This window comes from Mus musculus, chromosome 14 (genome assembly GCF_000001635.26).
Source record: "Mus musculus strain C57BL/6J chromosome 14, GRCm38.p6 C57BL/6J".
Lineage (NCBI taxonomy): Eukaryota > Metazoa > Chordata > Mammalia > Rodentia > Muridae > Mus > Mus musculus.
In genome coordinates this window covers 37,112,001-37,136,487 of record NC_000080.6, presented here as the reverse complement: position 1 = coordinate 37,136,487, position 24,487 = coordinate 37,112,001, and the positions used below count along the sequence as shown (strand labels likewise).

The 24,487-nt window shown below is 41.6% G+C and overlaps 1 protein-coding gene across 3 annotated transcripts; it reads left to right on the top strand.

Moving 5' to 3' along the window:
• The first annotated feature begins 1,165 nt into the window (after positions 1-1,165).
• Ghitm (growth hormone inducible transmembrane protein) lies at positions 1,166-16,044 on the top strand. Of its 3 annotated transcripts, none has more exons than NM_078478.5 (9): positions 1,166-1,293; positions 2,685-2,855; positions 3,218-3,317; positions 4,839-4,950; positions 5,711-5,852; positions 8,793-8,901; positions 10,398-10,586; positions 11,157-11,328; positions 14,262-16,044. In NM_078478.5, the coding sequence occupies exons 2-9, from the start codon at positions 2,724-2,726 to the stop codon at positions 14,344-14,346; spliced, it is 1,041 nt and encodes a 346-aa protein (NP_510963.1). In that variant the 5' UTR covers positions 1,166-1,293; positions 2,685-2,723; the 3' UTR covers positions 14,347-16,044. The 3 variants fall into 3 exon arrangements, with proteins under 3 accessions (NP_510963.1, NP_001346831.1, NP_001186051.1); NM_001359902.1 differs by having other exon boundaries at positions 1,234-1,701; NM_001199122.1 differs by lacking the exon at positions 1,166-1,293 and adding an exon at positions 1,349-1,523.
• The last annotated feature ends 8,443 nt before the right edge of the window (positions 16,045-24,487 follow it).

Sequence of the window (24,487 nt, the reverse complement as noted above, 5' to 3'; positions counted from 1 at the left end):
AGATCTCACCATCAGTAGTACACTCAAGAAGCAGGTTGGCTCTAATTTAAAAAAAAAAAAAATGCCACATTTGGTAGGAATGTTTTTATGGCAATTAGAAAAAATGTGTTATTCAATTTTGACACTATGCCCCACCCCCAGCCCCTGCCGCAGACTAGGTCTGTCTTACTCTGGCCATTCTGAAACTCACTACTATATAGACCATTGGCGTTATTTTCTGGCTAAACGCCCAAAACAAGAAACTCAACCAATGATTGTTTAACTATCCATCTAACTTCTAAAAGTTCCTAAAATTAAGGCTTAGTTTTCAGTACATACAAAAAAAAAATTGATCATAAGTTATAAAAACATAAACTTTATTAAAATGCTCAAGTTAATTTTGTGTATTGATATGTTCATACATGAGTTCATGTAGCATAATAGCTAAAGCAAAGTAGTGAAAATGCCTAGGTGGGTTCTGTCATTCCATAAATACAAAAGATTTGGTCCTGGCCTTATAATTAATTCAAAGTAAATTAATATATGCAGAACTCACTAAACCAGTATCAAATCCCTTAACATTTGCATAATGAATGAAAAGGAGAGCGCGTCAAGTACCTCTCACATAGCTCAAGACACCCTGCCTAGCCACAGCCCCAGCAGTGATAAAAATTAAGCAGTTAACGAAAGTCTGACTAAATTATACCTCTAAGGGTTAGTTAATTTCGTGCCAGCCAACGCGACTAGACGATTAACCCAAACTAATTACTCTCGGCGTAAAACGTGTTTTAAGAATGACTCTTAAATAGAACAAAATCCAATTTAAATGTGAAAATTCATTGTTAAACCTAAATCCAATAACAAAAGTAATTCTAAGCTGGCCTAGAGCTCACAGCGATCTACCTGCCTCCCCAAAAAGTGGGACTTAAGGAGTGCGCTGCCAACCAGTCCAACTCCCTTTTTCGCCCCCACACCTATTGGCAGCGAGTGCGCACAACGCACAACGCAGATGCCCAAAGCGTTTGCCAGTGTCGGCTTCCTTACTCGGACCCAGAAAGGACGCTGACTGTGACGTTTTCGAAACACAAACTTCCATTGGTCCGGTCTCCAAACCAAGCCCCGCCTTCGCCACTGCGCCCGCCCTTCCGTTAGAAGCCTGCTCTCGATTGGCTGCTTGTACTATTTACCTTTTGTCCGGATATTGCGTGACGCTGTGAGTCGCGCGGTTGCGGAGGAGCGGGCAGAGGGAGGTCGCACACTCTGAGTTTCGGTGACCCGGAAGGGAGCCCCGTGGTAGAGGTGACCGGAGCTGAGGTACTGCCTCGCGAGGCCTGAGAATTCCAGTCCTTGTGACGGGCGTCGGCACAGCGGGATCTGGGCTGGCTGCTACGGGCGGGGCGGGAAGGCCGGGCTCGTCCTCGCTCTTCATCTCCCTGGGCAGAGGGATGCTGAGTCAGCCGCTCGGGGACCCGCGCGGGGGCCCTAGCTGTCGGCGATCGGGTGCCGTGGGGGTGGTGCGTGGACGCGGAGGCAGCGGGCTAGCGGTGAGAGGGGAGGACCGGGCGCATCCGAACACTCAAGCTCAAGGAAGCGTTAGGAAGGGTCGCCACTAGTTCGTAGAGACCCAGCCCAGGAGCCGGTTTCAGACGTCCAGAATCTGCACTTAAATATATGGCAGATAACCCTCTTGGCTGTTCCACGACATAAGGCCACGCAGACTAGGTAGGCTCTGTTCGGGTCAGTAAGCTGAAGCCATAGGTTGAGATGATGTAATGGCATGAAAGTACCAAAAGGGCTCCGGGTTTTTTCCGCAAGGTCAGATGCCTAGAGCTGTGTGCACTTCGTAGTTCCGGAAATTCTTAACTTTGGAGGTGCTAGTTAAAACTTCTTTACATTCCTATAGTTTTAGGGTAATTCATGGGCGATTTCAAAGTCCCATTTTGGCCAAGTTTTCTTGTATTTAAATATTTTACAAATGGGGAGAAAGCGGAAATACAAATCACTTGCCTAAAATTCATCACAACTCATTGACCAGAAATGTGCCTTTAGCATCGCAGAAAGGCGTGTACTTAACTATTTATCGATATAGTCTAACTGGAACTGAGACAATTCAATTTTAGAATGTTGGGGGCAGGGGTTACCCTATTAAGAATACCAGAAGGTGTTTTAACAGGGAAACCTAGCAGGGCAATTTTGTTTATTTTGATTGAATGTTATGTAGTGGAATAATTTAATTTGAATGTATCTGTCGTATCTTAAAGGGAAGTAACATCTGACCTACTTGGTAGACATTTGCATGCCTGGCTTTTGTTCATGGTTTTTAGTCTCGAGTGGTTTAGTTATCTTTTCTCTGGATGATGTTTTTCTTGTGCTGAAATGTCACACAGATTCTTTTACTTTTACTCATTGAATGATGGAGTAAATATCAGGCCAAGCTATGTTTGTAAAATCTGTGATTGTGTCAACATAATAACATTGATTCTGTATTACATATATCTGGTCAAACTTGGATTTATATCATTGGCTGCCCATTCTAAACTAGATTTGTTGAGTCAGAAGGAACAAGGGAAGGATACAGCATTAAAAATTAATGAGGCCACTGTTCTGATTTTTTTCTTCTATTTAAATTAAGTTTCTTCTGATTTTGGCTACTATGTTTCCTTCTTAATTAACTAAATTTTTCCCCCCTCTACCTTTCTAACTAGCATTTCAGATCTGCTTAGTAAACCGGTGTATCGCCCACCATGTTGGCTGCAAGGCTTGTGTGTCTCCGGACACTACCTTCCAGGGTTTTCCAGCCCACTTTCATCACCAAGGCCTCTCCACTTGTGAAGAATTCCATCACAAAGAACCAATGGCTCGTAACACCCAGCAGGGTAAAGCATGCTTTTCCAGTATGGATTTCCGCCCCATTCAGATTTTCTGTTTTAGAATTTGGTGGTAATGGTGGTTGATTAGTGGGCTGTTCTGTGAGTTTCACTGCTTGGGAGTAGCTTACTCTTTAGTTAGTTACTGTAACAGTGATTTTTCTAAAGTGACAGTAAAGTTTCCAGTGAGCTTTGTCCTTGCCACTTCACATCATTCCAGTCCCTCCTTATCACAAATGCTTTAAGAGGGGTCCTGCACCTTTCCCATATCTAATATATTAGATAACTTTTATGTCCATACTACATTAGTTTAAAAAGATCCTATGTTTTATTGTAGCTCTGGGTGATATGTCTTTTTTTGTCTATGTCAGGAATATGCTACCAAGACAAGAATTAGGACTCACCGTGGGAAAACTGGACAAGAACTGAAAGAGGCAGCCTTGGAACCATCAATGGAAAAAATCTTTAAAAGTAGGTGGAAGTTAAGTATTTAATGTGAAGCCTGTGCATGTGTTTAGTCCACAAACAGCCTCCTGAAAATACATTCAAACATGTATATATGTATTTTCTGCAAGAAAAGTCGTACTTCTGTTTTTGGGGATCCAATAACCCAAAAGAGATTGGTGCTTTGCATTGGGTTTCATGGTTCCTGGTTATATTAAGATTTACTGGTTTTAGAAAAACCAAATTTATTATCATCCTATTATCTAAAATGGTAGAGCCTGTTTAGGGAGTTTATTTCAAGTTATTTAGAATCTTCATTCAAGCACATGTTTGTGAATGTCAATTTCTATTTAGTCATGTGTATGTCTGTGTGACTGTGCCAGGTGTGTGCTGAGGCCAACAGAGGCTAGAAGAAGGTATCTAATCACCTGGGACTAGGGTTATAGGTGATTGTATGCCATCTGAAGTAAATGCTGGGAACGGAACTGAAAGAGTTGCAAAGGGCTCTTAACTACAGAGCCATATCTGCAGCCCCTTGGAGGGTATTACCTTAATGAAGCCATTTTGATTCATAGTTTGGATTTTAACTTTGAAGATTCTGAAACCAGACTGCCAGGTTGCTAATCTTGCCTACACTATTTAAACAGAAGCACTGTACTTAATAGTTTTCGAAGTGTCACTGTATTATATACTGAGGAGAACCCTATCAGTATCATGAAAAGCATTGCTTTTTGATAAAAGTCTTGACCACAGAGAAGAAATCAAGATTTTCCAGTAACATTTTTAATGAACAAATTTAAGTTGAAGAGAGTAAGGTGTGGTCTTTATGAGCACCTGCCTCAGTAGAGTTGATACATTTTCATTTTTATTTTTATTTATTTATTGATTGATTTATATTCCGAGACCAGGGTTTCTCTGTGTAGCGCTGGCTGTCCTGGAACTCACTCTGTAGACCAGGCTGGCCTCGAACTCAGAAATCCTCCTGCCTCTGCCTCCCATGTGCTGGGATTAAAGGCGTGCGCCACCACTGCCCAGCTCATTTTCAATATTTTAAAGCAAGACTATCTGCCCCTTTGTTGGTACATAAACAGTAGTGTTTTTGTTTGTTGGTTCTCTAGAGTCACATAAAGCTTCACCTGGGTTAATACCTTAGGCACAATATGGAATGACTGATGCCATTTCTCTCGCATTTTTCCTTTTCTTTACTGTTTGTTGAGTATTTATTCATCCGAGATATGTTCTTGCTGTGTAAATCCAGTTGCCAGGCTGAAACTCATGATCTTTTGCTGAGTCTCCCAAGTGCTTTAACAGTTGTGTGGACCTCTTTATCAAACTGCTCCTTTGTTCTTTGTAGTGACTGTTGTACATTTGTTTCGGAAGTGTCCTTCTGGTCTGCTCAGGTTGAGAACTATCTGTATCCCCAAGGTGACTACCATGAAGAAATAGTTATAATTTGTTCCCCTCCTGACTATTTTGACTCATTACCCCAGCACTTTAATTTACTTGAATTGTGCTGATTCTAGCCTGTGTTTCTTGCTGTGCTTGCAGTCGATCAAATGGGAAGGTGGTTTGTTGCTGGAGGAGCAGCTGTTGGTCTTGGAGCGCTCTGCTACTATGGCTTGGGAATGTCTAATGAGATTGGAGCTATCGAAAAGGCTGTGTAAGTAAAGTGTTCCCAAACAACCAAAACCTTTCCTTCAAATAAACGCTCCTGTTTCCTTCCCATTCCGTCTCTAGTCACTTTTGGAATGCATTGTCTGGTTTTCATTTGTAAATATGCAAGAATGTATACAGTCTCTTGTTCATTAGTCATAGATTTATTTAAGCCTAAATAAGAATCTTTTACCAAGGTTATATATTCAGACAAGAAGAAAATGTATTGGTTTTTATGTGTTTTGGTTTTTATGTGGTTTTTTTTTTTTTTTTAATTTTTATTTTATGAGTACTCTATCTCATATACACCCATGTGCCAGAAGAGGGCATTGATCCCATTACAGATGGTTATTAGCCGCCATGTGGTTGCTGGGAATTGAACTCAGGACCTCTGAAAGAGCAGCCAGGGCTCTTAACTGCAGAGCCATCTCTCTAGCCCCTAGTTTTATGTGTTTTTATATGTAATGTATGGTTTATGTCATTTAATCTTCAACAGCTCTAAGAAGTCCATACTTATTTCCGTCATAGACGAGCATGGTAATGCATGCCTTTAATCCCAGCACTTGGGCGGTAGAGTCCAGGCAGGACTACATAGAGATGCCCATCATCACCATCACCACTACCACCACCATTAATTACTATTGCCATCGTAAATAAGGTTGAAACCATTAAAGTGATTTATCCCAGAGCCTTTTGTATCTAATGAATGATTTAATCAGAAATTATACCCATACTTCTGTGAACTAACCTTGTCACATTTCTTGCAGAATTTGGCCTCAGTATGTAAAGGATAGAATTCATTCTACTTACATGTACTTAGCAGGAAGTATTGGTTTAACAGCTTTGTCTGCCTTGGCAGTAGCCAGAACACCTGCTCTCATGAACTTCATGATGACAGGCTCTTGGGTGGTAAGTTAGCTACTTGCTGTCTTTGTGGGGAAGGTGATCCTGGATGTTTGGTTGCTTTAGTTGCTTTTTTGTATGAAGATCAAAAGATTTCTTAAATAGGGTCATTAGTATATTTCAGCAGCACTATATTAATTTCTTGTAACAGTGCAGAAAGCTTGGGCTTTGGGGACAGGAATTGCACACTGATCTGCAAGGTGATTTTGCATTTACTTTATTTTTCAGCAAGTGGGTACAAAATAGAAGTTGTTTTCTATCTGCTGCTAATTAGGAAGAGTCCCTCTAAGTTCAGTTTCCAACTCATAATCCTATTGAAACATGTACTTAAAAATGATGCAGTGTTCTTCCATTTAATGGCCTCTTCCTTTCTTATAATATATTTAGCAATATATTTTTCTTCCCTCTATCAAGAACTGAACCTATGTAGCTCAGTGCATTCTAGGCCAGCTCTTTTATCATTATTATTATATTATTTTCTTTATTTACATTTCAAATGCTGTCCCAAAAGTCCCCTATACCCTCCCCCTGCCCTGCTCCCCTACCCACCTACTCCCACTTCTTGGCCCTGCTGTTCCCCCATACTGAGGCATATAAAGTTTGCAAGACCAATGGGCCTCTCTTTCCAAGGATAGCCGACTAGGCCATCTTCTGCTACATATGCAGCTAGAGACACGAGCTCTGGGGGTACTGGCTAGTTCATATTGTTGTTCCACCTATAGGATTGCAGACCCCTTCAGCTCCTTGGGTGCTTTCTCTAGCTTCTCCATTGGGGGCCCTGTGTTCCATCCAATAGATGACTGACTGTGAGCATTCTAGGCCAGCTCTTTACCACTAACTAGCATTGTATGATTTCAGATGCGGGTTGTGCTGCTCTGGTGGAGATCCAGAGTGCACTGTGTAGTATGTGCAGTAAGAAATAGACATTTGAAAATGAAGTAGAAAGTCAGCTTGAAAAACTGCCTTGGAGCATCAGGGCAGTTCTGTGGAGGAGACTTGGTTCTTCAGGGTTGGTGCTGGCTAACATGTTTGATTGCAAAAGAGGACAGAGTCAGTCCAGGCTGACCAAGCAGCTGAGCAAAGGAGAAGAGCTAGGCAGACCGAATGGGAAAAGTGCTTTATAGTCCATTTGAGGGAAATGCCAAGGCTTGTGAGGTCTAAAGGGTGAGAGGTTGTGGTTAGAAAGGGTATCTTTCATTTCCAAGCTGAGGCAAAGTACATAAACAGAGAGCACTTGTAGAGAGTGGGGTGGCTGGGGAAAATGTGGTTCTGTTGAGTGTTAAGAACGAATGTGAGAGAGAGACTCATAAGCAGGTGCACCAGCTGTGCCATGCCTCTGCGCGTCAAAATGACTGATCAGAACAGTCAGTCTAATGTGTGCTGCAGTGATTGTGAGCAAGGCACGAGATGGAAATCAAACACTTGTTTCCTGTAGTTGGGAACCCAGAACTATGAGTTTGGAATCATATTTCCTGTGCCTTGAACTCTTAAGACAAGAATCATGGGGTGCTGGGGAGATAGCTCAGGAGGTAAGAGCACTGACTGCTCTTCTGAAGGTCCTGAGTTCTATTCCCAGCAACCACATGGTGGCTCACAACCATTAGTAATGAGATCCTAAACACTCTACTGGTATGTGTCTCAAGACAGCTATAGTGTACTCATATAAATAAAAATAAATAAATAATATTTTTTTAAAAGAGAATTCGTTGTGGGGCACACTTTTAATTCTAGGAGTTGGAAGACAAAGGCAGATGGATCTCTAAATTCAAGGTCTTTGTGATCTACATACTATGTTCTAGGATATCCAGGAACTTGACTCAAGAAAACTACTGCCAGCCTTGCTACAAACTGAGTTCTTTGACAGTGAGGGTTGATAGAAGACCTTGTTCTCAAAAACCAACCAACTAAATAAACATAAAACAAACAAAAGAAAAATAAATCAAACCAACAAACAAAAAACATCCTGGCAGAGCAGTGAGATAGGTCAGCAGATAAATTTCTAACTGAGCTCCAAATGCAAACCTGAGGTCTTGTGTTCATCTCAGAATCCACAACAGGAAGAAGAGAACCAGTTTTCATAAAGCTGTGCTCTCACCTCCACATGCAAGCCATTACTGTATATACATATCATAAATGCGCAGAGACACATTCATACCCTTCCTTTCTACCTGACCGAATGACTTATTGCAGGAGCTTTTCGGGTAGGCTCTTTGCGCAATAGTGACAGATCTGTCCCATCCTAATGGCACTTCAAGATGTTAGGTCTCAAACCTGGAACAAATGGCTGAGGTGTCTATTTAACATATCAAAATAGACCAGACCACCAGGTTCTCCCTACATCTCTCAGTTCCCACCTGGCACTGAGCCCTCCTGGCTGACGTACTCTCTCAGTACTCTCTCAGTACTCTTAAGCACTGAGCCATCTCTCTAGCCCCACAGTGACTTCTTAGAAGCACAGTGGATACAGTTAAGGAAGTGTGAGGTTTGGGAGTATTTTTCTAATCCTACCCATTCAGTATCACTAATGTAGAATGTAGAAAGATAAAAAGCAAAATACTAGGATCTTGAAAGAAAAATATACAATTGAGATATACAACTAGGAATTTCTATGAACAAACGGTGTGGGAAGCAGTTTTTAGTCATTGTTTCTCCATTAGAAAACAGTGAGGTAGAATCCTTTATGTTTTTCAGCATCAGTTTGTTTTGGTTTTTGTCTTCCATAAAACCCAGCTGTTTTATTTTCCTGTCAGGTTGGAAATGATGTGTCTGTGGCAGTAGAGGGCGCTCTTGCTAATGTAGTCAATGCTGAAAGGATCTAGAAACAGAAGCCAAACTGTGCTGGATAAACTCACGGGATTCAGTTTAGTATTCTTCAAAGTGATTAGCTGTACTTGAATGTGTGGTCCTCTCATTTAAGGATCTGTTTCTCTTATGTGTGTCTTCCAGACAATTGGTGCGACCTTTGCAGCCATGATTGGAGCTGGAATGCTTGTACACTCAATATCATATGAGCAGAGCCCAGGCCCAAAGCATCTGGCTTGGATGCTGCATTCTGGTATGTTCTGTTAAATTCTTATTAAATTGTCTTGTATATTATTCACTTTCCTGTTATTTGTCTGACTTATTTTCCTTTTCAGTTTTTGAGGTATGCCAGACTGCCCTGCATCTTCCTACCTTCCTGTGTTAGTCTCTTGACACAGCAGACTTTTAAATAGTGGCCTTTTTGAGTGGCTCTTCAGTTTTAAATGACTTACTAAACCTCATTTTTGGAAAACACAATTTCATACAGTCACTGCTGGTACATTATTGCCAGGCCTTCACTTTAAAAGTATTGGTATTGAAGGTTGGTATGAAGATAGCTCTGAGGTTATGCTGTGAGATAAACTATGTATAAGAAAAGAGCTGAGATGCCAGCAAGGTAGCTCAGCAGATAAAGGCATTTGCTGTGCAAGCCTGGCGACCTGTGTTCAACCCCTGGTGGGGTCCCCACATAAAGATAGAAGAGAAGTAGCCCTACAGCGCTGTCCTCTGACCTCCACAGCATTACATGTATTTCTCCATACACTCTATGCACAAATGCTTTTACAGCAGTAACTTAAAACAAGAGCCAGGTCTGGTAGTATAGGCCTCTAGTTATAGCTACTTACAAGGATGAGTCAGGGAAATTAAAGACAGCCTAGTAACACTGGACCCTCTCCCAAAAGACAGGTGCAGGGTATGTAGCTCAGTGCTATTAGGCTTGCTGCACACACTTATCGCCTGATTCCTGGCATCATGAAAACTAAAGGAACAACTTTACATTATTCCTCTGTTGAAATAATTTTGTAATGTAGGATCGTCCAGTTGGGGAGATTTTGTTGATGTTTGGTAATTGGAAATAATATGCCACTGTAATATTTTGCTGTTTTGTTTTTTCAAGACAGGGTCTCACTATGTAGCTCTGGCTGTCCTGGAGCTCACTATGTAGAACAGGCTGGCCTCCAACTCAAAGAGATCCGCCTGCTTCTGCTTTCCTAGTGCTGTGATTAAAGACAGGTACCACTATGCCTGCCTACCCTGTAATCCGTAAGGAAGATTTTTGTAAATCCTGACAACTGAGCTTTCTTCTTAAAGGTTGAAAAGAGCTGTGTTCCTTATTAGGTGAGGCAAATTCAGTGTCTGCCTGTCTACATTTCAGTTCCACCACACACTTCCCTTTCAGTTCTTCCCTTTGAGCAGCAGGTCTGACCTTCAGCTGTCTGCTTTGTGTGAGTTCTGTCTTAATAATTGTGAAATCCAGTAGTGGTCTAAGATCAAAATAGTGGCCTTTAGTAACTTTTACAAACTTACTAAAAATGCAGGCTACTGTTGGAATTGTGACCCAGTATTGATGTGGTAGAGAGTTTGTATAGTCATATATATTAATTGTATAATTTAGATGGTAATATAGAACTACCTAAATGTAAAATTTGTTGTGTTTACATTGCTTAGCATAAGGATCACCTTCACAGTGAGATCTTCTCCTTGATGATCATTTAGTAGATATTCAATAAGACTTTGTTGTCTCCCCAGGTGTGATGGGTGCAGTTGTGGCTCCTCTGACGATCTTAGGGGGGCCTCTTCTCCTGAGAGCCGCATGGTACACCGCTGGTATTGTGGGAGGCCTCTCTACTGTGGCCATGTGTGCGCCTAGTGAGAAGTTTCTGAACATGGGAGCACCCCTGGGAGTGGGCCTGGGTCTTGTCTTTGCGTCTTCTCTGGGTAAGCTGCTATGCCTTAAAGGGTTCAGGTACTCTGAAGAATTAAGATTTAGTTTTTAAAGCTATTTAAAAGATTTGATTGGGGTTTGATTATTTCAATGCATCATAAAATCTTGGCTTATAGTTAACTATTCTTTTTATTAAATTACTTGGAAATGATCAAGCTGACTTGGAAATTGCTCTAATGTTCACAAGTAACCCATTGGAGAAATGACTACCCATAAAATGTATAAGTACCTACTCAAATGTCAAGAAATACAAAGGTAGCCTTAAATAATGGAAACTATAAATCCAGTTGTAGGAGAATTTTTTTTTAAGATTATTTATTTTATGTAGAATAGCACACTGTAACTGTCTTCAGGCACACCAGAAGAAGACATCGGCTCCCATTACAAATTGTTGTGAGCCACCATATGGTTGCTGGGAATTGAACTCAGAACGTCTGGAAGAATAGTCAGTGCTTTTAACCGCTGAGCCATCTCTCTAGCCCAGGAGATTCCTTTTTATAAAATATATATATGTGTGTGTGTATGTATATATATATATATATGTAATTTTTTTCTTGTTTCAGGGTCTATGTTTCTTCCCCCTACCTCTGTGGCTGGTGCCACTCTGTACTCAGTGGCAATGTATGGTGGATTAGTTCTTTTCAGCATGTTCCTTCTGTATGATACTCAGAAAGTAATCAAACGTGCAGAAATAACACCCATGTATGGAGCTCAAAAGTATGATCCCATCAATTCGTAAGTAATCCTTATTGTTACTACTGTGTTCCATGGTGTTTTGTATTGTGTGTATTAGTTTCACAGGGTACCACCATAACACAGTAGCATAAGACAGGTGGCTTAGAATTTATTCTCTTCAGTTTCTGAGGCTAGAGTATTAGGCAGGATGGGGAGCTCTGAAGGCTCTGAGAGAGAATCTGTCCTCTGTCTCTCAGCTGCTTATGAGTGCTGGTGATCCTTGGCTAGTAGATAGCCACCTCGACCTTCATCTGCCATTCTTCCTTGCCAGGGTCCAGCCCCAGCATGTGGTGTTTCTTCTTTCTTGTCAGTTCTTCTTGAGGCTGCAGAGGGGGAAGAGGGTAGGCGGAGGGTAAGACTTTGTCTTACGAGTTTCTGGGGTAAGACTTTGTCTTACAAGAAATTTAAGGTTGCTATATAATAAAAAGTTTACTTATCTAAGTCTAAGTTACTATGCTGTTGTAGCTGACCTGCCTTCTGTGTTTCTCTGAGGCCAGAAACTGCAGTCTCAGGCACTTAGTACCCCATCCTAAAACAGCAAGAGATTAAGTAAAGGATTAATTGCTAGAGCCTTTTCCCTATTGCCCAGATGCCTCTTGCTTGTCAGGCTAGAGGGAAGTTTGGAGCAATAAACTTCTATTGAACCAGGAGAAGAGAATAACACTCGCAGAAGGAAAAACTTTTACATAAACAAATATGCATAATGTCACATAAATTCATATTCAGCTTCATTCATGCTCATTTATTCATTTTCATTCAAACCCAGTTGGGCCCAGCTTGCATGCATTCTCACAATTACACACAAACACACACGTATTCATTCTCACAATTACATACTGCCACAGACACATGGAGCAAAAGACCAAGCACTGGTGCAGAAAGAACTCACTCATTTTGGATGAAAAATGCGCTCCAATCTTTATTACATAGAGAAAGAAAAGGCTTCTACCTTTTTAATGCTAAATGAATCAAACCCATGCTTGTAAGAAAACAAGCTTTGTTTCTTTTTAGTAAGACTAAACCTGCCTTATGGTTAAGGAGAAGCCTGCCTGCTTCTCTCTGCAACATCATCTTTTTTCTCTTTCTCTCTGCATTCTGCACATTGCTCTCTTAGTATTTTATGTTACCTATAATTTCTAAGTTACTCCACTCTGCATTCTCCTTCTAATCTAAAAAGTGTTCTGTCTAAAAACTCCTCAGCTCAGTTGCTCTCTCAGCTCAGTTCTTCTCACCTCCGTTCCTCTCACCCCAGCCCCTCAGCTCTGACTCTTCTCTTTGTCCTCAGCTCTTAAACATCATTCAGAATACATGATCACGTGTTAAAATGTTCATCAAAATTCACACAGAAAATCAAATCATAAATTGAAATAGAAGTTTACAGCAGAGAATATTTACATGCGTATCCATTAGGAGTGATTCATCACTTGTCTCAGCTCCACAGATTCACCAAAGGTTTAAAACTATAACTAAGTTAAGAGAAGTTTGGCATAGATAAACCCAGTCAATATTTTATCTTCTGTCCTAGCATCTATAATAAACCATTATTTCCCTTTGTATGACCTTTGGTTAATTGTTTTACAACCTCTTGGAATGTGCTCTGAGTATGAGAAAGTCTGGTTACCATCTAAGAGCAGCTAACTGGTGACACTTGAGAGACTGGCAGAGTTCTCATTGCAGCTTTGACTATCAGAAAAGGACCTAATAGAAGTCCCATTATAAAAAAGCTTAATAATCACAGATAGAATTTTAGGAATTCTTATAGGATCATCATTAAGATTTAAGTCATCTATTTGTCTCTATAGCATCACTACAAGACAGCACATCTCTGTGGATCTGCAGAGACCTGCTCCAAAGGGATGTGCTACTAAGTGACAGTTATATGTGTGTAATAATAACAGGAAAAGCATATTGATAGCAGGAATCTTTCCTGAAATGAGTCCCTCACAGCCTTGCTTAATGAGAGCTCACCAGTTGCAGGTTATATAATCCAAGGCAGGCCACTTCAGGATGATCACCTGCTAGTTATTAGCTTGTCCCATTATGGCTCCTGACACTCCCTATGTTGTATATCTGTCTTTTAATAAGGCCACCAGACATATTCTAGTATAATGTCATTCCAAATTACATTGTAATTATATCTTTGAATACCATACTTCCAAATAAGCAAATAGGACTAGTACTGGGTGTCCCTCCAGCAGGTCAAATCTTGCTACTTCTGTTGGAGTAGACAGTAGAAAACTGAGTACAATGCAGCTGACTAGAGCATTTAGGGGTCAGTTACGTGTCCGACCTGTTGGAATGCACATAATTAACTGGAATGTGTAAGGAAGGAAAACAGCCCTGAAGACACTTCTCCTTGTGCGTGTTTTAGACGGACTCAACTCGTGTTGACATTCAATAATATAAAATAGTGTTCTTTCTTTTTTCTTGGATTCTGCCTAGAGTTTCAGAGTGTCTCTCACATTTTTAGTAACGTTTTCCTTTACCTAAAAATAATGTAATCGCTTTTTTAAATGTTAATATAACACTTGTAGTTTTGTAGCAGCTTTCTTAAAGGGGGTAAAGTGGGTATATTTATCCTACTTGAAAATGCCAGACTGTGTTTGCAAGTTTTTTAAAGGTGTGTTTCTTTGAACTTTTTTGGTTATTCCATTGTCTGACACCCAGGTTTGATAGTCACAGCAGGATGTCAGAGAACAGATAGTCCTTTAAAAATTGTGTCCATATCTAAAAGGTGATTGGTTCTACAAGAAGGAAGTCTGAATGTTATCTAGTTTAGGACTTTAACTAACCTTAAACATTGTATTTTTAATTTCCATTTAATAACTAACAATAGGAATAACGAGTGTTTTTCCTTTATATTGAACTATATAACTATATAACTATATTGTCATTATTATTAGAATCATATCTATCTGTAATATTTTTTCTAGGATGTTGACAATCTACATGGATACATTAAATATATTTATGCGAGTTGCAACTATGCTAGCAACTGGAAGCAACAGAAAGAAATGAAGTAACCGCTTGTGATGTCTCCGCTCACTGATGTCTTGCTTGTTTAATAGGAGCAGATAGTCATTACAGTTTGCATCAGCAGAATTCCTTGAGGTTTAGAAGATAGCCTGTCACCATGTTTAAAATGTGCAGTAATGCGACCCTTCAGGCATGCCTTTTCTTTTAGAAAATAAATGCAATAGATGTCTTCCAAATATATTTTCATCTCTTATGCTTTCATACTTTAAAACTGCTTTGATGAATGTGTGAACAAATATATTTTAGAAGATTTCAAGTATTGTTTTATGTATTGGATAAGTAAAATTTAGCAAATTTGCGTGTCTTCATATTGTGGAAGCCTGCAGAATATTTCAGTGGCATCATGAGTGACAAGTTTTTGTATAGAGGTCAGAGAGATAAAAGGCACCTGCAGTCAGTTTGAATGCCCAGGACAACACTGATTGTGGTGAGCCAGTGAAAGACATCAGAGATGTGGAACAAGGGACCACCAAATGTGGGGTTAACAAAGACACGGATGTTTCTTCTGTGCTCTTAATGTCCTTGAGGTTGACTGCTCATTGTCAGGACAGTCCAGAGTGTTAACCATACAGAGAATCTCTGCTGGAATTATGTCTGTGTTTTACTATGAAGTCTTTAGAACAAGCAGGTTGGTGGTGGCGCACACCTTTAGTCCCATCATCTGGGAGGCAGAGGCAAGCAGATCTCTAAATTCAAGGCCAGCCAGGTCTACAAAGTGAGTTCCAAGCCAGACAAGGACCTGTCTCTAATACAAGCAAACAAACAACAACAAACACTACCCGCTATGCTCGGTATGATGTACTACTCCAAAGCTCAAGACTCCTTTGCTGTCAGATGTGTGGTGTATATGCAGTTGGACAGGATTTAGGTTTTGGTTTTTGGTTTTGTTTTATTTTGATATTTTTCTCAGTGTCTAATTGAAAGCATGCTTGCTTTCTCATCACAGCTTTGACAGCTGTCAGAAAAGCCTCTTTGTGGCTTATGCTAAGATTAGGATTGGTTTTTCTTCTAAAACTGTTGGCTTCCTCCGTTCCCTCTCAGCTTAAGCATGAACAAAGCAAACTTAGTTGACCTTGGGAAGTATTTGAATGAAAACTGGAATGGGGAGGTGCTCAGCTTCCTTGTGACATAAGATTTTAATACAGATCACTTGTTTGTGGTGAGGGGTTCTTCATTGAAGTCTGTATGTATTTACAAAATAACTATTTTTGAGAAGTATTTATTACAGTAATCCATAAGTAATTCTTTTAATCACTTTAAAGTACACTGAATGCTAATTTCTGAAATAAAAGTTTCAGCTAAGTGGCTATTGCTGTACTTTTTTCTCCCTGATACGTCCAGTCCATCTCAGCAGAGTCTCGGATACGAAAGCAGCTTGAGCTTTTCCTGTGCCTGCATTCCTGCAGTCTGCTAAGACAGGAGACCAGTGACTAGATGGCCGGCCTCCATTTGCATCTTGACTGATTCTTATATGATCCTAGACAAATGACCTAACCTTCCCTCACCTGTAAGATGGAGACAACATCCTCCTGTGGAGTGAATGCAGACATGACTGGGCATTGTGTGAATTTTAGCTGTTGCTGTTCGGTTTTTGTTTTTGTTTTCCCCTGCAGTAAAAAAAACTCTAAGTGTCTAATTTCTGTCTTTAGTCTCCATAAAGTTTCACTGTCAAATTGAAAACTTAAAAGACCTATTGTTTTCAGTAACAGTTTAAAACCCAACATTTAATCATTCATTTTTGTATAGTTATAAAACAAGTATGATTTCAACAGTGGTGTTGGGTAGAAATTAATAAAATCGAGGCTTCTTTTACATTTGTGGGTACACACATGTCATGGTATCCTGGGGGACAACTTCCCACCAATGGATCTCAAGTTTTCAGCTCAGATTGTTGAGCTCAGAGTAGCAAGCACCTTTTACCCACTGAGCCAGTTTGCCTGCTGTGGGCTGTTGCTTTATTTTAATGGTAGTATTTTACAGTGTCTAGCGTCATTGCTGGAACAATAAAGACTATAAAATGAGTTATATAAAATGTACTTAGTTGGGTAGTGGTTCTGAAACGATAATGGGAAAACCTGGTTTCTTAAATCTTGATTACATATACTGGGTGAGCGTGTGATTTTATTTCCCTCGCAGAATAAAGTTCACACGCAAAACGATAGTTTTTTAGGCAAGACTGGAAGTATTTGATCATTTGATATCATAGGCAAAGAAGGGTTTTGTTTTTGCAGTTCATTTGGCAAGTCCTGTAGGCATGCAAATGTCAAAGTGGTATATACATTCAGTTTCTTCAATCAGTGGCAAACACCTTTGTTCTGTGCTTGGGGATTCTTTTTTGTTTGTTCAATCTTGGAAAGTTTTACACATTTGTCATAACTAGCCATTCATTCTTCCTAGTGCCCCACACCTTTGTGTACTCTCACTTGGTCCCCTTTATAGTTACTAATAACTCAGAGTTCAGTTGCTGCTGCACATGTGTATGTGGTTATGTGACCACCCACAGAGGCATGAGTAACTCAGCAACAACCATGTCCCTGGTGGAGAGTGGACTCTCCCTTAGCTACCCTGGGCTACCAACAACTTCTAGGAGGGTGGGACCTCAGAAGTCCCTCCATTTATACTGGAATTTTGACTGGTTGGATCTTGTGCAGGTAATCACATGCTATGAGTTGATGCATATACTAGCCGTGTCCACAGCACTTTGTCCGGCATTTCTTTGCGCAGCCTGTGAAGTTCCCTGAGCCTTGGATAGTTGGAGATTGCTATAGATGACCTGTGCACAGCTGAGCACTCAGTTACACTCAATGCTTTAGCCATTTGGAATCAGTGGGTTTTTTTGTTTTTGTTTTGTTTTTGAATCAGCATTAACCACTACCCACCGCAAAAAGAAGCTTATCTGATCAAAATTGAAAGCTGCAGTAGTCTGTGTGTATTACATATTTGGGAGTTAGCTTGACATTTTAGAAAAACAGCAAATATTATCCCCTGTAGTCTATGATCTTCCAAGTTAAAAGCATCTACCTAGGATTTTAGTACCAAGTATGAAATCCCTCTCGTGGCACAGGCCTCATATTCAATCAGAAAGCCCTTGGTTACCTTCAAAACCTTCTTCCCCGTCTTTGCTCCAATGGCCACATCTTGCCCATGTTCAGTATTGTTGCATTCAGGGTCCAGCATAAAAGAAGAGGAGCAGCCTGCACATCACTTTCTGACACTGTGTAAGTCAGCCAACTTGTATATTCTAGCCATTTCAAAGTTGGCTTTTGTATGTCTCGTGCAATGTCATCTCGTGTCTTATGCCATCTAGTTTTGGTGGGCAACCAAGAGCAATGGCAACAGCTTGTTTGGGGTGCCTCCCTGGCATTCCAGACCAACAGCTCAAGGATCCTCAGCTTGTTACGGGGAGCAGCACTGTTCAAACTCCTTTCATATATATTCAGTTACAAACTTGTTGGTTTCCATAAGGCTTCTTCAGTTTCTGGCTAGAACTCGCTCTACATGCTCCTTACAGACTTCACTGTATGCTCACTTATGCCCAAGAATCCTATCCTCCCTCTTTACCTGTAACCTGAATTCTACTGTCCCCTCTAATGGGGCTTTTTTCCCTTTGATTAGAAAATCCTGGGTTTCCATACAGCCACATATGTCTGCCATGCCACCTTCACATTGAGGAGCCTTCTTGCCAACCATATTTCCTCCTTCCCTGCCCCCTCCTTTCTTGAACATTTCCCCCAGTAGCCCCTGTCTACCTATGTGTTACTATCCCCTCCCTTAAGGCAGCCAGTCCAATGGCTCAAGTCCAGCTTCCTGGTTTGCACATGTACTCCAGGTTAAACAAAAAAATTCAAAGTTAGGATCCACATAAGAGAGAAAATATGGCTTTTGTTTTTCTCTGGGGAACCACTTTATTAAGTTTTTTCTAGTTCATTTACCTGCACATTTCATAATTTTTCTATACTACTGAGAACTATTTTCCTTATTCAGCAGTTGATAGACATCTTGATGCCATTTCCTAGCTATTGTGAATCAGGCCTCATTCAGAACTGCCAAGATCAGGATATCAATGACAAAGGCTTTCTTGGCTCTGAGTAATGGGAATCTTTGGACACTTGAGTGTAAACTAGGAGAGCCACTCTGGAAATCAATCTGGAGGCTTCTCAAAAGCTAGAAATGGAATTACCATGACCCAGTTGTATCACTCCTGAGCATATACCAACAAAGCGTTACATCCTACTGCAGAGAGAGAGCTACTTGTGCATCCATAATTGCCTTTACCTATTTTTAATGTAGGATAGTGAGATGACTCAGCTGGTAACATGCCACGAAGCCTGGTGACCTGAGTTGGGTCTCAGGAATTCACATAGTGGAAGGAGAAAACAGACTTCTACATGTTATCTTCTGACTTTCATATGTGCCACTCGTGTGTTATTTTAAGGCAATGAGGATTCAGAGAGCATTGGAGGAGAGCATGAACAGGTCAAAGCACATTGAGTAGGTTGATCTTAGCAATGCAGAGTGATAGAGACTGGATAATGAATGGAAGTTAAGGGCTTTACAGGTTAATTTGATCTCTTTTCAAGACTGAAATTTGAGAGTCCTTGAAGGAAATCTCGGTACCCACTGTGGAAAGAAAGAATGAAAGACATGTCACTCTGAACACTACAACTGATTGCCAGTAACCAGGAGCGATCTACTGGTTTTGAAAGAAGACACTGGGCCTGTACCACACCGTGCTTAAGGCAGAGACCTTGCTGGAGGAAAGCAATGTTAAGAAGTGTTGACAACACTCTGGGTCTTCAACAGCTCGAGTCACTCCAGATATCAGCACGCCCAAGTGACTCATAAATGACTTTCAGGGAATTGCTGTATCCATTAGATATTCTTAAGTAACAGATCATGGGAAGTAACACTTAAGTGACTCAAGATCACCCAGAGAATAAAAAGGATTATCGAAAGTAGTTTTAACAAGTTCTGAGAAGTGTTGGTACTCTGCTGAAAACAAGAAAGTCTAGCTTCATCTCTACAGGCAGCGGGTGAGGGGACTGTTGACCTACTTAAAGAACTCAGCTCCACTATGCTCACTGCAGGACCCTAACCAAATTCTGTATGGTGGTTATGCAAACTAAAGTCTTCAGGACTCTACTTTGTCTTGTACTGGCAGTCAAGTAATGCCGCTGTAGGTATCTCAAAAACTAAGAATAATCAGCTGAATCGTGTAAGTAGAATGATGCTTCCTAAAGCTGAAGTGGGGGTGGGAGGAGACTGTCAGGATGACTTGGTGGGTAAAGGCACCCAAGCCTAGGACCCTTATGGTCGAAGGTGAGAATATCATCCTCACACAGGCATAGCTCACACATAAGTACATGCGTGTGTTTATGTGCACACACATAGGCACAAAAGTAACAAAAATACTGAACTGCAGAAATTAAGGTTGTTTTTTTTTTCATTAGTAAATTGAGTGACAGGAAAGAAAGTCATTTGGTAATGAAACAGAGTTTGATATTTTTTGGTGTATTATAATTGCCCCTGGGTAGTATTTTATGTACATGAGTGTTCTGCCTGCATGTATATATGTGTCTCCTGGGTGTGCCCGGTGCCCTCTTTGGAGTTAATATGGAAGCCAACTGTGAGTACTCTGGAAGGGCAGCCAACACCCTTAACTGATACACCATGGGAAAGAAACATGGGGAGTCCATTAGGAGAATAAGAACACTGAAACACTTGATAGAAAAGCTCCTTGGGAGATGGGTCAGAAAGACCCACTAACCTTATGCCTTCAAACGCCCATGGCCCAGCATGCCTTGTCTGTAACCTTTACTCCTCCAGCTGAGTTGACTTTACCCCAGGATTGCCCATCTCCAGAAGTTCCACACTGTGGGAAGCCACATGTGCCATTGCAGAGTGGCACTGACTACTGCTGGCCACCACGTATAAGTTTGGACAAACAACCAATGTGTACATATGCAGTAAAGTTTTTTGCAAAGACACTGCCTGGCCCAGGCATGATAATGAGGTTCTGTAAGGTACTGAGAGTATAACCAATCAGATGTGAGACATGCAAATGAGGTATGATAATGAGGTTCTGTAAGGTACTTACTGAGAGTATAACCAATCAGATGTGAGACATGCAAATGAGGTATGATAATGAGGTTCTGTAAGGTACTGAGAGAGAGTAGCCAATCAGATGAGGAACATGCAAATGAGGCTTAGTGCATAACCAATCCGGGTGTGAGACACGCCCCTCCTAGGCCTATAAAAGCAGCACCAGTTCTGGGCTCGAGGTCTTTTCGCCTCTACAATCAAGCTCTCCCAATAAACGTGTGCAGAAGGATCCTGTTGCAGCGTCGTTCTTCCTGGCCAGTCGAGCGCGCGCAAGACCACACAAGCCTTCATTCTATCTTAGGGCTTCTAGTTCTGGGGAAGCAAGGCAACACCTCTTCTGGAAAGGCTGCTGCCGAGTAGCAAGGGACAGGGTAGATGCCAACCAGATCCATCCTGAGCCTGCCTTCCTGCTCTTCTTGAGTCTTAAGCAGAATCTTTTGCCTCTCCAGTTCTGTCACTACCCTCCTTCCTGCCAAGGCTCACATGGGCTCTACTTGTTCTCATCTACCAAAATCGACATGTGCAAGTATTGTCTTGTTATAACTTTGAAGACCTAAATGTGTGTGCAGCGTATCCCTCGTGTAGCAAGATGTCTTAGTTGGGTTTTTACTGCTGTGAACAGACACCATGACCAAGGCAAGTTTTATAAAAACAACATTTAGTTGGGGCTGGCTTACAGGTTCAGAGGTTCAGTCCATTATCATCAAGGTGGGAGCATGGCAGCATCCAGGCAGGCATGGCGCAGGCAGAGCTAAGAGTTCTACCTCTTCATCCAAAGGCTGCTAGTGGAAGACTGACTTCCAGGCAACTAGGGTGAGGATTTTAAACCCACACCCACAGTGGCACACCTACTCCAACCAGGTCACACTCAGTCCAACAAGGCCAATCCTCCAAATGATGCCACTCCCTGGCCCAAGAGTATACAAACCATCACACAAGAGAAGAAGGTTCCTATTAAAGAAGCGTCAGATGTCTTTTAACACAGTGTTTGGATACTGTTTGGAGACAGGTTGTTATTGGAATAGAAAGAGCTAGTCATTCTATTTAGGGGTATACAAATTAAGAAAGTGGAATCAGAATGTTGAAAGATATTTGCACACTCATGTCCATGCTAGCACTGTTGACAATAGCCAAGGTAGAAAATCAACCTGAGTGAGCATCAGTGGCTGAGCGGGAAATGAACATCCAACGAAATCCTACTAAACTTTGAAAAGGCAAATCCTTAAAAACAACAACCTGAGGATTGTGTTGAATGCAAAACAAGGCAGGCAAAGAAACAAAAGGGATATGTGCTCATATGTGAACTCTAAAGCCACTAAACTCGAAGCAGCGAATGGAGGTGGGCTGTTTCCATCAAGAGCATGGAGACTGGCATCCTCACTTCAACACCAGTCTTCAGTGCCCATAGAAGAGCAGAGAAAGGAAAAAATAAAAATTTCCCTGCAAGCCTTTGTGGGCTGGTAGAGAACACAATATTCAGGAACTTTATCATTAGAGGAAACCCCAATACCAACTGCTGCCTCCATGGAAAGACAGGGTAGTCCCACAACCAAGACTGTGGGAGAACTCTCTGGCAGCAGGGAGATAGGAGGTACCAGCAGGAGGCTTCACCACAGCAGTGAGAGCAGAGGCTAGGCCCTCTTCAAGAGCAGGGATTGAGGGAACATCCCCAGAACCCCAGTGCACACACCAGCCTTGCCCACAGCAGTATAATGCCTCAAGCACTCAAGACCATGTGGACAGAATGAAGGAATCTGAGGAAGTTCCACTCGAGTTAGCTGTGAACTGTTAAAACCCTCTTGCTGGGCTTCCCCTGTGCATACACCCTGGAACTCTGGTGAGAACAACAGCTTTGGAGTCTGGCAAACGTAGTTCCACTGGGGAGACCCTCATGTCTTCCAGGCCAGGACTTCTTACATTCTGCCCAGGGTCAAGTGAGGGAGGGAATGTGATGTCACAATAAAGGAAGGCTATGGTCTGAGACCTGCTGTCACCCTCCATTAGTTGCCTCTTGCCAAATACACCGGAGGGAGAGTCATTTCTGATCAACCATGAGGTCTATAAAGAAGAGGTAAGTACTGCCTGAGGTGTGGGACTCAGGCCAGAAAGTGAGCAAGTAGGGTGGAGAAGCTTTGGACCGCTTCTTCCTCACTGCTGCTCTGAGAAATGACAAACTTGATTTGAAACGTCCCTTGATTTGAAATCCCCTTTGTTTTAGGTGTGTCTCCGAAGACTTTCTCCTCAGGATGGCTGCCAGGTTTTCAAAATCATCTTTGGAAACCACTCAAATCTGGGTTATTTCTTTTTTTTTTTTCCCCATACTAAAACCGCATATGTTTAAGATTAACAGGTGTGCCCATTAAAATGCTTCTCACTTTCACCTCTTTCAGCTCAACATGAGATTCTGAATATTCTGAAGAGCCAGAGGTGTTTCTTCCTTTAAAAAAAAAATAAAATAAAATAAGAGGTTGACAGTTATCTTTAAAAAAAAAAAAAGTGGAAATGTGGAAATCCGAGAACAGCCATTGCCCCTGGGAATGAGGCTGTGCTCTGGGTTTATCTTATATACCCTCCCTAAACTATTTTAATTTACTTCAATATATTTTTGTGAACATTTAAAAAGGAAACAGAATCCCAACATAGAAATATGTTCTTCCTCTGAAACCCCAGCAAAACCTGCAGATATGAGAATTCTGGCTTGTGTGTGTGTCAGGAAAAGCCCCCAAGATAGCTGATTCCTACCACCCTTAACTGAACAGTGTCCTTGTGGCTTTTCCCTGAACTGAAGAACAGTCTGTGCGAGGAGTCAAAAGCCTATTTCCAGTTCCATGGTTGGGCGCTGCGAAATCCCGGGAGAATGACCGGAGACTGGCCTAGTAGGTCAAAAGATCTAGGCAGTACTACCCTACTTTCTGTACCCACTGAGCGATCTGAGCTCAGGAACAACTCCAGAGCTGGCTGGTGCCCAAGAGAGAGATGGGGCAGCCACTGTTGGAACAAAGCTGTGTCTTTTCTTACGGTGGCATTAGAGAGGAAAGAACAATTTAGCAGGCAGAATGTAGGGCATGACCTTCAGTCCTACAGACAAGGAACTGGAACTAGTTTCTTCGGGTAAACTAATTGTAAAGTTTTTTCACATCTATAAAAAGCACAGACTACTGGTTAAAATGTCCCCTGGCCATTGGTTTTCTTACTGAACCATCTTGGGCCTGAGCCTAAACTGCTTCTCTAACAGGCAGCAAACAGGGCCTCAAGGAACGAGTACGTTCCATGGGCCAGTCTCCAGCAGCAAGAGATGTCTGACTTGTCTGCCAGGACCCTGGAGAGTTGGGTAGAATGTGACACCCTATGGAATCTGCTAGGTTAGGATCCAGCCATCCATTCCTTGATTCCAAGAATTGTAAGCCTATCAAGGCAAAGGACAGTTACCATCCTGCCGTAAGGACAATCTCAAATTCCATGTGTGTTCACACAGGAACTTCACATACATGAAGGCTCTAGAAACCTTTCTGATTTCCGAGGGGAGTTCCTGGAGGCTGGCCTACCTTCCAACACTCCATATTTCTTAAGTCAGAGTCAACTGCTTTCCTGTGGAGACCCCTCCCACACACGGTCCTTGCGCTCTCTCAGCTGAAGAACATTTGCAAGCTCCTCAATCTCTCCTTCCTTAGGTTCCAATATGGGTGTATGTAATGTACCCAGTTCTTCCTCTCTTAATTCACCTCCTCTTGCTCAAGCTTTTGTAATACTCAAAAAGTAAGCTGTAAGCCCCATCTGCTCAGTGACCAGTTAACTCCTTGGGATGCTGGAAGTTGTAGTTTTTAGAAAATAACAAAGCCTCATGGGAAAGTACAGTGGCCTATAAGTCAGTCTTTATGAACCCCTGCAATTGTCTCGGGAGCCATTCAGCTGAGAAATCCCGGGGAATGGTCCTAACCAAAGTCCATCTCTTGGTCAGTGCTTAATATTTAATAGAGTTTGCTTTAAATTTGGCTCAAAATGATGGAATTGGTTTTTCTCC

Excerpts from the sequence above, each read along its gene's own strand:
- Ghitm (NM_078478.5), top strand. The coding sequence starts at position 2,724 with ATGTTGGCTGCAAGGCTTGTGTGTCTCCGGACACTACCTTCCAGGGTT. Across the intron at positions 8,902-10,397 it reads GGCTTGGATGCTGCATTCTG|GTGTGATGGGTGCAGTTGTG; the intron begins GTATGTTCTGTT and ends TTGTCTCCCCAG. Across the intron at positions 11,329-14,261 it reads AAGTATGATCCCATCAATTC|GATGTTGACAATCTACATGG; the intron begins GTAAGTAATCCT and ends TATTTTTTCTAG.